This window comes from Cornus florida, unplaced genomic scaffold (genome assembly GCF_030987335.1).
Source record: "Cornus florida cultivar Cherokee Brave unplaced genomic scaffold, ASM3098733v1 CherokeeBrave_3.0.0_Hap2_Chr07, whole genome shotgun sequence".
Lineage (NCBI taxonomy): Eukaryota > Viridiplantae > Streptophyta > Magnoliopsida > Cornales > Cornaceae > Cornus > Cornus florida.
In genome coordinates, this window is record NW_026775577.1 from 13,666,336 (window position 1) to 13,678,235 (window position 11,900).

Genomic DNA, 11,900 nt, shown 5'->3' on the forward strand with positions numbered 1-11,900 from the left:
GGATAATCATAATACCCATTTTGATGGTAAAAACTTAATTAAACACAACACGTGCGTGGTGGCCCGTTGAAATAGATGCAATTTACTTATGTGATAAGATATAATTTGGTTGACGACAATGCTGACATGGTACTCGTGTGCAAGAAAGATTTTCTCGACTTGGATGCCGGTAATGTAGCCTTTGCCCCCAATACATTGAAAACTAGTGCACTGTAGAGGATCCCTTTTTGGGCACACACAACAAAACAAACAAAAACCTCAGAAAATACACGGAGTATTTGAACTCTTATGGAATATGGTGATCGAATTGTTTGCAAAGTGGAACCATGCAATACCAGACACGAGATAGATCTTTCAAAAAACAACAAGGCCTTTTTCGAGAGTTATGAGCATCTAACAACCTCCTTTACAATTATACATGAATGATCATGGTACGTGATAACTTGAGAGCTCTCTTTCTTAGAGAACTTATTAGCCTGGTGGTGACAAAAATAAAATAAACTTGATCCAGTGCTATACACAACTTTATTTGTAGATAAATCAAATCAATCATAGTCTTAGTGCAGTAATGAAATTGGTGGATGTTGATATAAGTGATGTAATTGAAATTTGAAAAGGTGGCATTTTGTGAGATTATTAATTTACAGATCCCGTTTATTTCATCAATACTAGTGGAGATCATAGATCCAGTTTATATCATCGGGAGTCAAATCAACAACTATTTCTTTCAGAAGATGTGAAAAGAATTTCACAAGTTGGTACAACAATGTCACAAGTTGAAGATGTGATTTACATGGTGTTACACACGTACTGATTTATTCTTAGTGCGCTCAGCATATATATTTTCTGAGTGAAAGGAGAGAGCAAGCACAAAGAAAAGTGGTGAAATGTGTTTTGAGTGTGTTAGTGGACTTTAGGGGTTTTGTGTCATAATGGATGATGTGTTTGTCGAAGGAAAAGTTTTTTCGGAATGCGTTTGAGCGTGTGCCGGACGAGTAAGTATCTCATAATTAGGGTGGCAAAATTTGACACGATTCGAACACGACACAAATTAAATAAGTTTGGATTGATCTTAAACGGATTTGGATTGTAATCGAGTCGACATAATTAACTCATTTAGTTAATCGTGTTGTGTTTAGATTAAGGTGGTTCAACACGTGTAATCTATTTAACTATAAATAGGGATGGTAATGGGGCAGTTTGGGGTGGGTTTCCCATTCCCCAACCCCGCCCCCGTTTAATTTTGGTACCCAAAAACCGCCACATAACCGATTAATTAATTTTTTCCATCTAATCCCCATAATCGCCCCATCCCCCCTTGCCCCATAACCGATTAATTAATTTTTTACATCTAATCCCCATAATCGCCCCATCCCCCCTTGCCCATAACCGATTAGGGAAAATCATTTTAGCCTCCCCAATCGACTCCATCTCTATTCTCATTCTCAACTCTGAACTTGCTCTCTCTCTCTCTCTCTAACTGCAAACTACAAAATCTACAAGAATCAGAAGGTCAAAACCCATATATTTTAGCCTCCCCAATCACCTCCATCTCTATTCTCATTCTCAACTCTGAACTTGCCCTCTCTCTCTCTCTCTCTACAACTGCAAACTACAAAATCTAAAAGAATCAGAAGGTTAAAACCCATATATTTCAGCCTCCCCAATCGCCCCAATCTATCTACAAGAATCAGAAGGTCAAAACCCATATATTTCAATTTATCTATATGGTTGTTGTTTTCGTCAGATTGCCGCGGCTGCCGCCTCACTATCAGAATATAGCGTTTGAAAAGAAAGTCTGAAAGTGAAGTCTAGGGTTTACAATATATATATATAATGAAGGTTAATTTGATAAATATATGAACATGGCAGGGTAAGCTAGTAATTTGACATATTAATCGGGGCGGTTTCAGGGCGGGGATCTGAGTTCCCTGCCCCCACCCCAGCCCCAGCCCCAGCCCCAAAACCGGTCGATTTTTTTTTAAACCCCCATCCCCACCCTATTTAAGTAAATGATTCTCCAAACCCGCTTTAAATAGGTTGGGGGTTGGAAAATTTTGCCACCCCTAACTATAAATCATAAATAAATTTATATTTAAGTTTTAAAATAACTATATAAACTTGTACCTTATAAATTTATTCTTTTGTATACTATAGACTATTTAATAATTTAAATAATATAATTTTTTGTTTTAGCAAATAGGTCATTGAACGAGTTACATGTATAACTCGTTTAATAAATAAATCGGGTTAGTGTTGAGGGTTCCTGACACGAATTTTAAATAAGTCGTGTTAAGGTTGAGCTATTTAGTACAATAATCTTAAGTCAACACGACACGATTATGATTCACGAATATGAATTGTCACCCATACTCATAATCATGTAAACACGTTTTAAAATTTCAATGGAGCACTTTAAACAAAATATTATGTTAAATGGATAATATTTAGATGGTGGAGCATGTCGTGACAGGTGTTATACGAGGGAGGTTGTACAAGCCTCTTCTAAATGTGTAGTTGTGGCAAAATTAGACGGCAAGAAACAATTTTTTATGCTATTAAACTTTTATGCTAAAATGAAGTGAATTATCCATTTATTTTTAGATAGATGGTTGGATGGATAGATTGGGGGATTGATATAGAGAGAGAGAATAAATTGAATTATACAACTATAAGCATGCATGCATACCAGAATTGATGTAGGTAAAATACCAATATAAGAAATTGATTTGTCCATAATCTAAAACAAAAATTTCATTTAAAGTTTTTGAAAATTAAACAGTAATTAATTATTGAAGAATAAAGAATCAAGGGTTCATGAGGACGATGACACTCGAGCTGAGCCTGATTCAGACTTCTCTCAAACATACAACAAAGGTGTCCGAACTTGGCTCGACCATTCCCATATATGAATGTCGGATTAGGAAATGTAAATTACCTTCAATAGTATCATCCAATCAAAACAACAAATTAACTAATTTTCACACATAAATACTATTCTTTTTATTTATTTTTCTTGTCTCTTATATGTTACTTTTTCCTTGTTTTCTTTTGTTTATTTTGCTTTTTAATGGTGGAAATAATTTGATGTCTTCCACGTGTTTGAAGTTTCTGATTTGTTTTCATGGAAGTTTAAATAAGGGAAAGGCTGAAAAAAAAAAAAATTAAAAGCAAAAAAATAAAATATAAGAGGTGAAGAGTTGAGATGGAAGGTTAGCACGCCCTGGCCTCCTAAGTGCCGGAGTAGGTTTTTATAAAGTCGGGCCAAAAGACGGCTTTTTTTGAAAGAGAGGACCATTAAATTTATTTCAAAAAAGGATGTTTTTTTATATATTACTCTGTCCAAATTTAGATGTTGCTTTTAGGAAGTAGGAATTTTTAAGCAGACATGTTTTGTCTCCCTGAAAATTTACTAATCCTTATATTCAAGTTTGAAATTTTAAATTCTAAAAACATATATGGAAAGATGTAAAAAATATTGTTTAAAAAAGAAAAATAGACAATTATGTTATAACAGACCAAAAATGAAAGACATTTTTTTTTGGGACATAGGGAGTATAATTTAAAAAAAAGATTAGTTTTTTTTATATTATAATTTTAAATAATGATTACTTTAAAATGACATAACTGTCATGTCAAGTTTTCTTTCCTTATCTTTAATGTTTAATATTTTAGGTCGCTTTTGACAAGAAAAAAGAACTTTATTTTTTATAATACAAAAAAATACAACAACGAAAAAAGAAATTTATTTTTTATAATACAAAAAAAAAAAAAAAAAAAACAACGAAAAAGAAATTTTAAAAAATAAAATTACTCTATCAAATAAAGTATTTCTTTCTAATAAAATATCTCTTTTCATAAGACCAAAAAGAAAAAAAAAAAATGTTATTCCTATTGAATAAATTATCATGAATATCAATTTAATGAATGTCTCATGAATTAACTCTTGAATTTGCATTGTAGTTTCACTAATATCAAATAAAGAGCCCGTTTGGGATTTTTTAAAATTGTTTTTAAGTATATTTATTTTTAAAAAATTGAGTTTAGATTTGCTTAGTAACCATGAAATAGTTACCAATTTAAGGTCATTAAAGCGTTTGAACGGAGTTTGAATTGGAATTTTTAAAACTACCTTACGAGTAAAGGTTGAATATTTTAAATAACTTTTGTTCATTAGTCAATTATGTTATTTTTATTTTTTATAAAGAAAATTACACTCATCTCATAGTAAAGTTACTCTTATCAAATAGATAACATCTTATTAAAGAATTTTATTGTAAAATTAGTAATAGAAATGTTTAAAAAATATTGTTAAAAAAAAATTAATAATTAGTTAAATTATGAGAAGTAATGTGTCACCAAATACATCGCAAATTTTTAACACTTTATTAATAAAATCACTTTTTTTTTTTTTTTTTTTTTTTTGTAATTCTCTCTTTTTTTTCTCCTTTCTCTCCACCCAAATATCTATTAGTTATTTATTTTTAAGTTTGATTGATATAAATAAGAAATTTAATATAGATAAGAACAATATTAAATACGATGATACAATAATTTAAATATATATGTAATCCGATTTAAAAAACAAAACTAGTTATTGGGAATTAGGGAGTTCTCATGGGTCTGTTACACTAGATTATTTCAGTGGTTCACAATTCTACATATCCATTGGTAGTTTTCCTCTTTCCTCCGCAAAGAATCCATTACCAATCACACACACACACACTCTCTCTCTCTCTCTCTGACTTTCTCTCTCTACAATGGCGTCAACGCAACACCATCTCCTCCTCCGCCTCTCCATCCTCCTCGGCCTCCTCGCGATCGCCGCCAACGCCAGACCCGGCCGCTTCCACCCCTGTAAAACCCTAATCTTCTTCACCACCACCACCACCACCACCACATCCTCCTCCACTCCCCTCCATCAAAACCCTAATTTCCCAATCCAAGAGAATCAAGGTCGATTCCTCACCTTCTTCTTCACCGAGGTCAGAGAACTCGACCCCAAACCCCGCCTCCCCTCCCACCTACCCCACCTCCCCTTGTACGACACCACCATCGTCGATCGCGCCTCCGACGCTGACGCCGACATCGAGAAACGCCCCTTGCCTTTGGGGTTCTACTCCTCCGTCGGCGCTTCCTTCCGCGATCGCTCCAAGGACGTCCTCAGCGCCGTCTGGGCTCTGCTGTTAGGCGTCGGCTGCGGCACTCTCACCGCCGTGACCATCTACATTTTCTGGTCCGCCATTGTTCCCAATCGCTTCGAGTTCCGTGATTCCGATGATGAGTTTGATGATGATGACAATGACGATGACGATGTCAAGCCGAAGATGGGCTACGTCGCGATTCCTGCTGAGGCTCCCCTGAAGCCTGCAAAAGAAGTGGCATGATTGATGAGAATTGGGGTGGATTGATTTGGTATTTGGTTTCTCAAAAGTTTGTTCTCGTAAGCGTCCGTTATTATACTAGTTTTGCTTTTATCCGTGTTAATCAACTTATAAATCTCTAAGTATTGTTATTAAATACATTAAAATCGCCTGTATTCACACTTCTATATCACACATTTTATTTCTGTTGTTATTTGAAGCTATTGATGATTCTGTTATAATGTCATCTGATGTGTTGTAGTTGATGATGCTATTATATGGTGTTGGGTATAGATTGCTGATATTAATTGGATTTATGGATACAATGTTGTAATCTTGCAAAGTTGAGCTCATTAAGAAAAGCTCCTAGCTTTTATCTGTCATCCCACTTATATTCTCCCACTTTTGTCATAAGAAAATTTATAGATTCCACTTCAATACAGTCCAGCAGTGTGACGGGCTCAACCCTTTGGTTCTAGTTAAGGTTTGGGCTTTGGAATGGAATGGAATGGAATGCCTGCCCTCTGCCAAGTACCATTCTGATAGCCTCTTTCATGATCCTTTCTATAGGTAGAACTACTGTGAGCGCTCTAATCTCTCTCATACCTCACTTGGTTATCTCAAACCAATCTTGGGGCATAGGTTGGATTCCTTGCTCCCACTTGATAAAAAATATGTCATGGAGTAAATAAGGCCAGCAATTTCAATTTGTAAGTGCCCCACCTAAGACTTGGCTTGTTTGCCTTCCTTTCCTAGTTCCTCCGAGTGTGAGAAGTGAGCTATTACGGCTCTGGGTCAAATAAGGCAGGAGGGATGAATACCTTGTCATTGATTTATATAGGTCTAAAATCTTGTGAGATGTTTAGGATTGATTTATATATGTCTGGAATCTTGTCACGTGAATTTATATATGTCTAGAATCTTGTGACATGTTCTTGAGTGTTGATTCCTATTTTAGATTGTATCTGGTTTATGATTATCTTTGATTGATTTATTTTTTTATATAAGTTTCATAAATTGTATAATGGAAAGGTTTTTTAATCACAAATTAGGGAGGGACAATATTGTTCGGCTTGATTTAAGACATTTCTAATAATCGGGCCATCGTAATACTCGTTGGAAGCTCCTAATCAACCTTGGTAGTCGGCTTCTTGCTGCAATCGGAATCTTCACGAGCATTCACACATTCACCCATTGGTATGTGGATCCACATCTCTTTAATTTTCAATTCTTATGAGGAGGGTTTTGAGTTCTCACGGGTAGGAATGGCACCAAACCTTTCTCCAACATTACACAAAACCTACACCTACACGTTTCAAAATGACTCTACTTAACTCTTAGGTGATCACTCTACCTATATATAGATTAATAAACGGATAGGATACATTACAATGGATGGTATTAGGAGATTCAGAACTCTCCACCTAAATATATACATATTTACAAACTCCCTACAACTTCTAAAATCTTCTCCAATCTATCAATTTATACAAATTCTTCAATGTTGTAGAAACTTCCATCTCTCTACAACACTCCATACTTCCTTATTATATTTAGTCTTTTATATATTATTGAAATGAAAATGTATAAGGCATAAGTGAAGAATATTAGTGTATATGTGATCGAATTTTTAAACAAAAAAAGGTATTATTCTCGAGCATATATGTATTTATATTTTTACTTTTTTTTTTACGCCAATTTTTTTAAAAACAAGAAAAGTGAATTATATCTATACCTTTACAGACACATATTTTTTTCACCATATTTTACTAACTATGATACGGGTTGCCTAAGCCCTACACTGCCCTTTTAACAATAAACTGTCCCATACCCATCCAAATCCGGGGCTGTTCTTGTTCTTGTCGCGTCCTGGCCCGTCCCATCACACACACACATACAGAAACCTAAGTTATGTTTGTACACACAGAAACTTGTCTGGAGATTTATATAAATATAGATCTAAAATGAAGTACTAACCTAGAAGAGAGAGGATTGCCAATTGAACGACTGAGGTTTATTACTGCAGATCAAAGAGTGGCAAAGCTGTGGAGGACCAATAAGACTTTTTTGGCATCGTGAGATTCGATCTCAAAGAGAGAGAAACAACTCAAAGCTGCCGAGAGAATGAGATGTAGTGACTAGAAGACTTGATTGTCATTGCCTGTGCCGAAGTGAGTGCAACAAGTGGATGGCAGCTTCAGGGGTGGGGGGCTGTGTTTGTGGCCACTGACAGCTTTCGAGAGAAAGGTGGATATTAGAGAAGAAACCATAGGACATATATATACTTGGGGGTATTTAAAAAATATAAAATCTAAACAAGGGTATAGTGGTAATATTATTACATGATCAGGTCTGGCAGGGCGGAAAACTCACATACCTGTTTCCAGCTCAAATCGGAATCAGATTTTCACTATTTAACCCATGCCTGCGCATTTTCTGTTTAATGGCTCATTGTACCCATTCAATTAGGGGCCGGGCCAATTTGCCTTTCCTACTTATTAGTTGAGCATTAGGGTTCTGCTCATGGTTTTGGGGGTCTTAAAGCAAGGATTTTCCATTTTGTCTCTGCTATGTTGGTTGACATAGGTAGCAATATTTTTGGTGTATGTGGGAAGTTATGAATACCGCACTGTATCGATGTCCTAGGGGTAATGTTTGACTGTAAAATAGTTTATGGGTTATTGGAATAGGTGAAATAGCATGTGGAAAACCTGACTTGTCATTAAGAAGAAAATATGTTAACCCTCTAATTAGGAGCTTCAAAGCTGCGAATTCTCAATTAATATTTCATTTTTTAATATAGAATATTACGACTTTTGTAGACTTGTAAGTCGTTGAAATAAGTCCCAAAAACCATTAGGCTCGTCAAGGATCAATCAAAGCACCTCATCCTGCCATAAGTGAGGCTGCTTTATTCTGGTGCACACAACTCAAGGCACGAGCCTTTGAAATTTTTGCCTAGCAATACCTGCTTTCCTGCAAAGCAAGACACTAAGATATCCTTAGCAACAAATATGAATAACATATTAGCTACATTCCTGTAGTTTTTAACACCATCAGTTCATATTCCTCTTCTAATATCAGTAACTAGCTCTACTGATAACCAATCCACCAAAAAAAAAATTGTCTACTAGTAGCACCTTATTCCAGAACTTTAACTGATGTGAGCTAAGGTTGTTAAAATTGTGATTTTAGATTGTAGAATCGCATGATTCTAATATCCTAACACCCCAAGTTGATCTGAATCGCACATAAATCATGTCTTTGGTAGAATCAGTAGAATCGTTGGTAGAATTGATATATATATATATATATATATATATATATATATATATATTTTGTATTTGTTTTTGATTTCTTGGAGTTTTGATATGCATGGTTGATTGTGATTTTGTAGTGAATATAGGGGAAGGGTTTTGTGGGCTTCTTGTTCTGTTTCTAACTTTATTTTCTTGACTTCTTGGTTTTAATTTTCTTTAGTTTTGATTTAGTAAATTCTTACTTGGTATTAGACTATTTACTATTAGGGTGTGTTCGGTTGCATGGAATTGGAGTCTTGGAATTGAAATTTGTAGACTTTGGTTCAATTTTGATGTTCATATGATGAAAATTTGTTCATTCATTCCTTAAATACAATGCAGATATTTTTTATACACAAAAATAGAAGCGTCTATCACCCAATTTTTATATAAATATTGTTAGTTATTTGTTAATTATTATTATTTTTGGATTCACTTTTTAACAAACATTGGTCGATTCCTCTTGGACCTACTACCTAGCATCTATTTCAAGTTAGTACGGTCTCTCGCAATTCTAATTGAATTGATGTTGTGTAGTTATCATGAGAGCTCTACCTTTTAAGCTATATTCTCTTAGATAGAAGTATGTAACAAAATTTGAAATGGTGCTTTTATACATTTTTTTCTTTTTTTCTTTTTTGTGTTTTGGGCTTATTCTTGCTATTAGAGATATTATTGTTTGAGAAGTTATTTTTTGAATTATTTTTCTACTAGTTTAGTAGAATCTTACGATTCTCGATCCTATTATACGGAGCCCACAACGATCCTACGTATCCTGGTAACCTTGATGTGATCTGCTGTGAGCCCCATTTCTGAAAAAGATTACAATCAACCTTATGCTGTTTGGGAGTCATAAAAATGAAGGCTTTTCCTTGTGGTTTTTCTAGTATACAGAAGTCAAGTAGATCTCCATCATAAATATATTTGTGCTCTCTTCAGTTCATTTGATGTGATTTCCCTTGTGAAACCTCTTTAACCCACTTCATACATGTTTACCCACTTGATTTCCATGTTTCTTGGAAGATTTGCGTCTCTTCTTTGCCTAACTTCACTGATGACCATATTTGAAAGAGATGATTTTTTAGATATTGTTGCAGGTTTTTTGACTCAATAATTGATGATGGATATCTCAATTCAAATAGAATCTCTATGTTGATTGTTTGGTTTCCTTGGGCCCATAGGATCTTTTGTTTTGGCTTCCGCCTTTGTGTATTCTATGGGATGCGCACTTTCTATTACATCTTCACTTTAAAAAAAAAATTAAAGGTTTTGTAGAATACTTGAGTAGTTTGCTTTTAAGATTTCTGATAGATTATGAACCTTGGCTATACCCTACCAAAAGGATTTAAATCTCTCCCTTTTGCAGAATTTTTTCGTTTTGTGACGCGTAGTTTTGTCATTAGGGGAAAAAAAATTAACAGAGTAGTATGGCACTGAAGATTTCTCTCAACTATATATTATAGGAGCAACATTGGATTTTTCCCTGTTCTAGTTGTGGCAGCAAATCGAACACCTTCAAAATAATAGGTTTATATGAGGGCTTTATTGTAATCTGAAATTGCTGGACATTAGTTTCGATCTGTTTGGAAGTCACTGCAATAATGTCTTCTTGTAGATATGAACTTGAAAAATGAACAGTTCCAGTATAAATGTTGCTGAGGTTTGTCAGTTCTTAATGATGTACATTTATGCATACTTGACAATTTAAACATGGCTAGGCTCAGGCTCACCAAGCGTAAGTTTTATTTTATAACCCATTTTGCTACAAGCTCCTAATATAGTTTTGTATGATGATTATAATCAACATCAGGGGAGTTGAGGCTTCCCAACTTCTTTTAAAGTTGCGCGTATATATTGATTAATTCTATAAGCTATTATCTTTATTTCATTTGTATGCATTAATACTCTTTTGTTTCAGTGGATTTACTTATCAAAGGAAATAAATATTCTGGATACACGTTTTCCCCCATTTTTCTTGTTCGAATTCAGATTATACTCTCCAAAACTTTGGTTTCGGTGAAGAAAAATTTCAGGTGAAAACTTGAAATTTTCTCTCCTTACAGAGGAAAACATTTTGCGGTTACAGTTGTGGTCTTTTTTCTTATCCTTTTCTTCTATCCATGAATGTGAGTTTCACTTGGAAACCCTACTCTTGAGTTCCTTACAATGGAAATACGAGACAGAGGAGTTAGGGGTGGTCGATTTCTGAGGTTACGGGTGAGGAAAACATTTTGCGGTTACAGTTGTGGTCTTTTTGCCTATCCTTTTCTTCTTATGTTGCATTTTCAGTTTAGTCTATGTGATCTGTATGTGTATCTGCCAAGTCCATCTTTAAAAATGCAGATCAGCAGGTATTTGGTTTTGCTTATATCTGAGTCATAGTTGTGTTGTCTGGACTGACCACCTTATTGGTTAAGGTTTGTCATTGAATTTCTTGTGTTGTGGATTTTTAATCATGGGATTGGTTATGGCATGTCTGTGTGCACTGGTTATTGGCCTGTAATACTTTTTAGCACACTAAATTAAAAATAGCATGCTCATATCAGACCAAGCATCAGCCCCAAAATTCACTGGGAAATAGTTTGATTTGGGTGATTTTAGGAGCATTTTATCCCGTGATGCTTGTTTAAAAGCAGACTTTTGTTATGTTGGTATGTCGGTTTTCATCATCATTATCATCATCCTTGCCTTAATGCCCACATGATTAGGGTTGGCCGCAGTCTCTACTCTTTTCTATTAAATGCCATATTGCTTACTATATTGTATGTCTGTTGGTATTGTCGGTTTTGAAGCGCTTTTAATGGTACTGTCGGTTTTGAAGCGCTTTTAACCGTGTCTGTTGGTATGTCAGTTTTGATCTTTTTCTCTGAATTTAAGTGAATCCGCCAAGGTGGTACTACCATTTTCAGGATGATAATTGAATGGTGGTGTCCACCAATTTGTTCTTTATTGAGTAGCATCCAGAATCGTACTATGTAGATGACTTGGGCTCATCTTTAACACGATACACTTCGCATGACCACTTTTTGATGTGTAGATTATATACCAACCATACAATGCTAGCCTGGATGGCTTTGTTGCTTTTCATGGTGGCTTCTGGAGTTCTGCACATTGTCCTTTATCCAATTAGGTTAGGGTTGTATCAGAGCAACAAAGCATCCTTCTGCTTATGCCCCCACAGCCCCAAGAGTCCCTTGGTATTGGTATGGGAGAATCTTTAGAGCAGTGCTACGATGAG

General features: G+C 35.0%; 1 protein-coding gene across 1 annotated transcript; it reads left to right on the plus strand.

The window, feature by feature from the left end:
* Positions 1 to 4,669: 4,669 nt before the first annotated feature.
* On the plus strand, positions 4,670 to 5,610 carry LOC132266459 (uncharacterized). Its single transcript, XM_059767333.1, has one exon. It carries the CDS (start codon positions 4,761 to 4,763, stop codon positions 5,385 to 5,387), a length of 627 nt encoding a protein of 208 aa, XP_059623316.1. The 5' UTR covers positions 4,670 to 4,760; the 3' UTR covers positions 5,388 to 5,610.
* Positions 5,611 to 11,900: the final 6,290 nt, after the last annotated feature.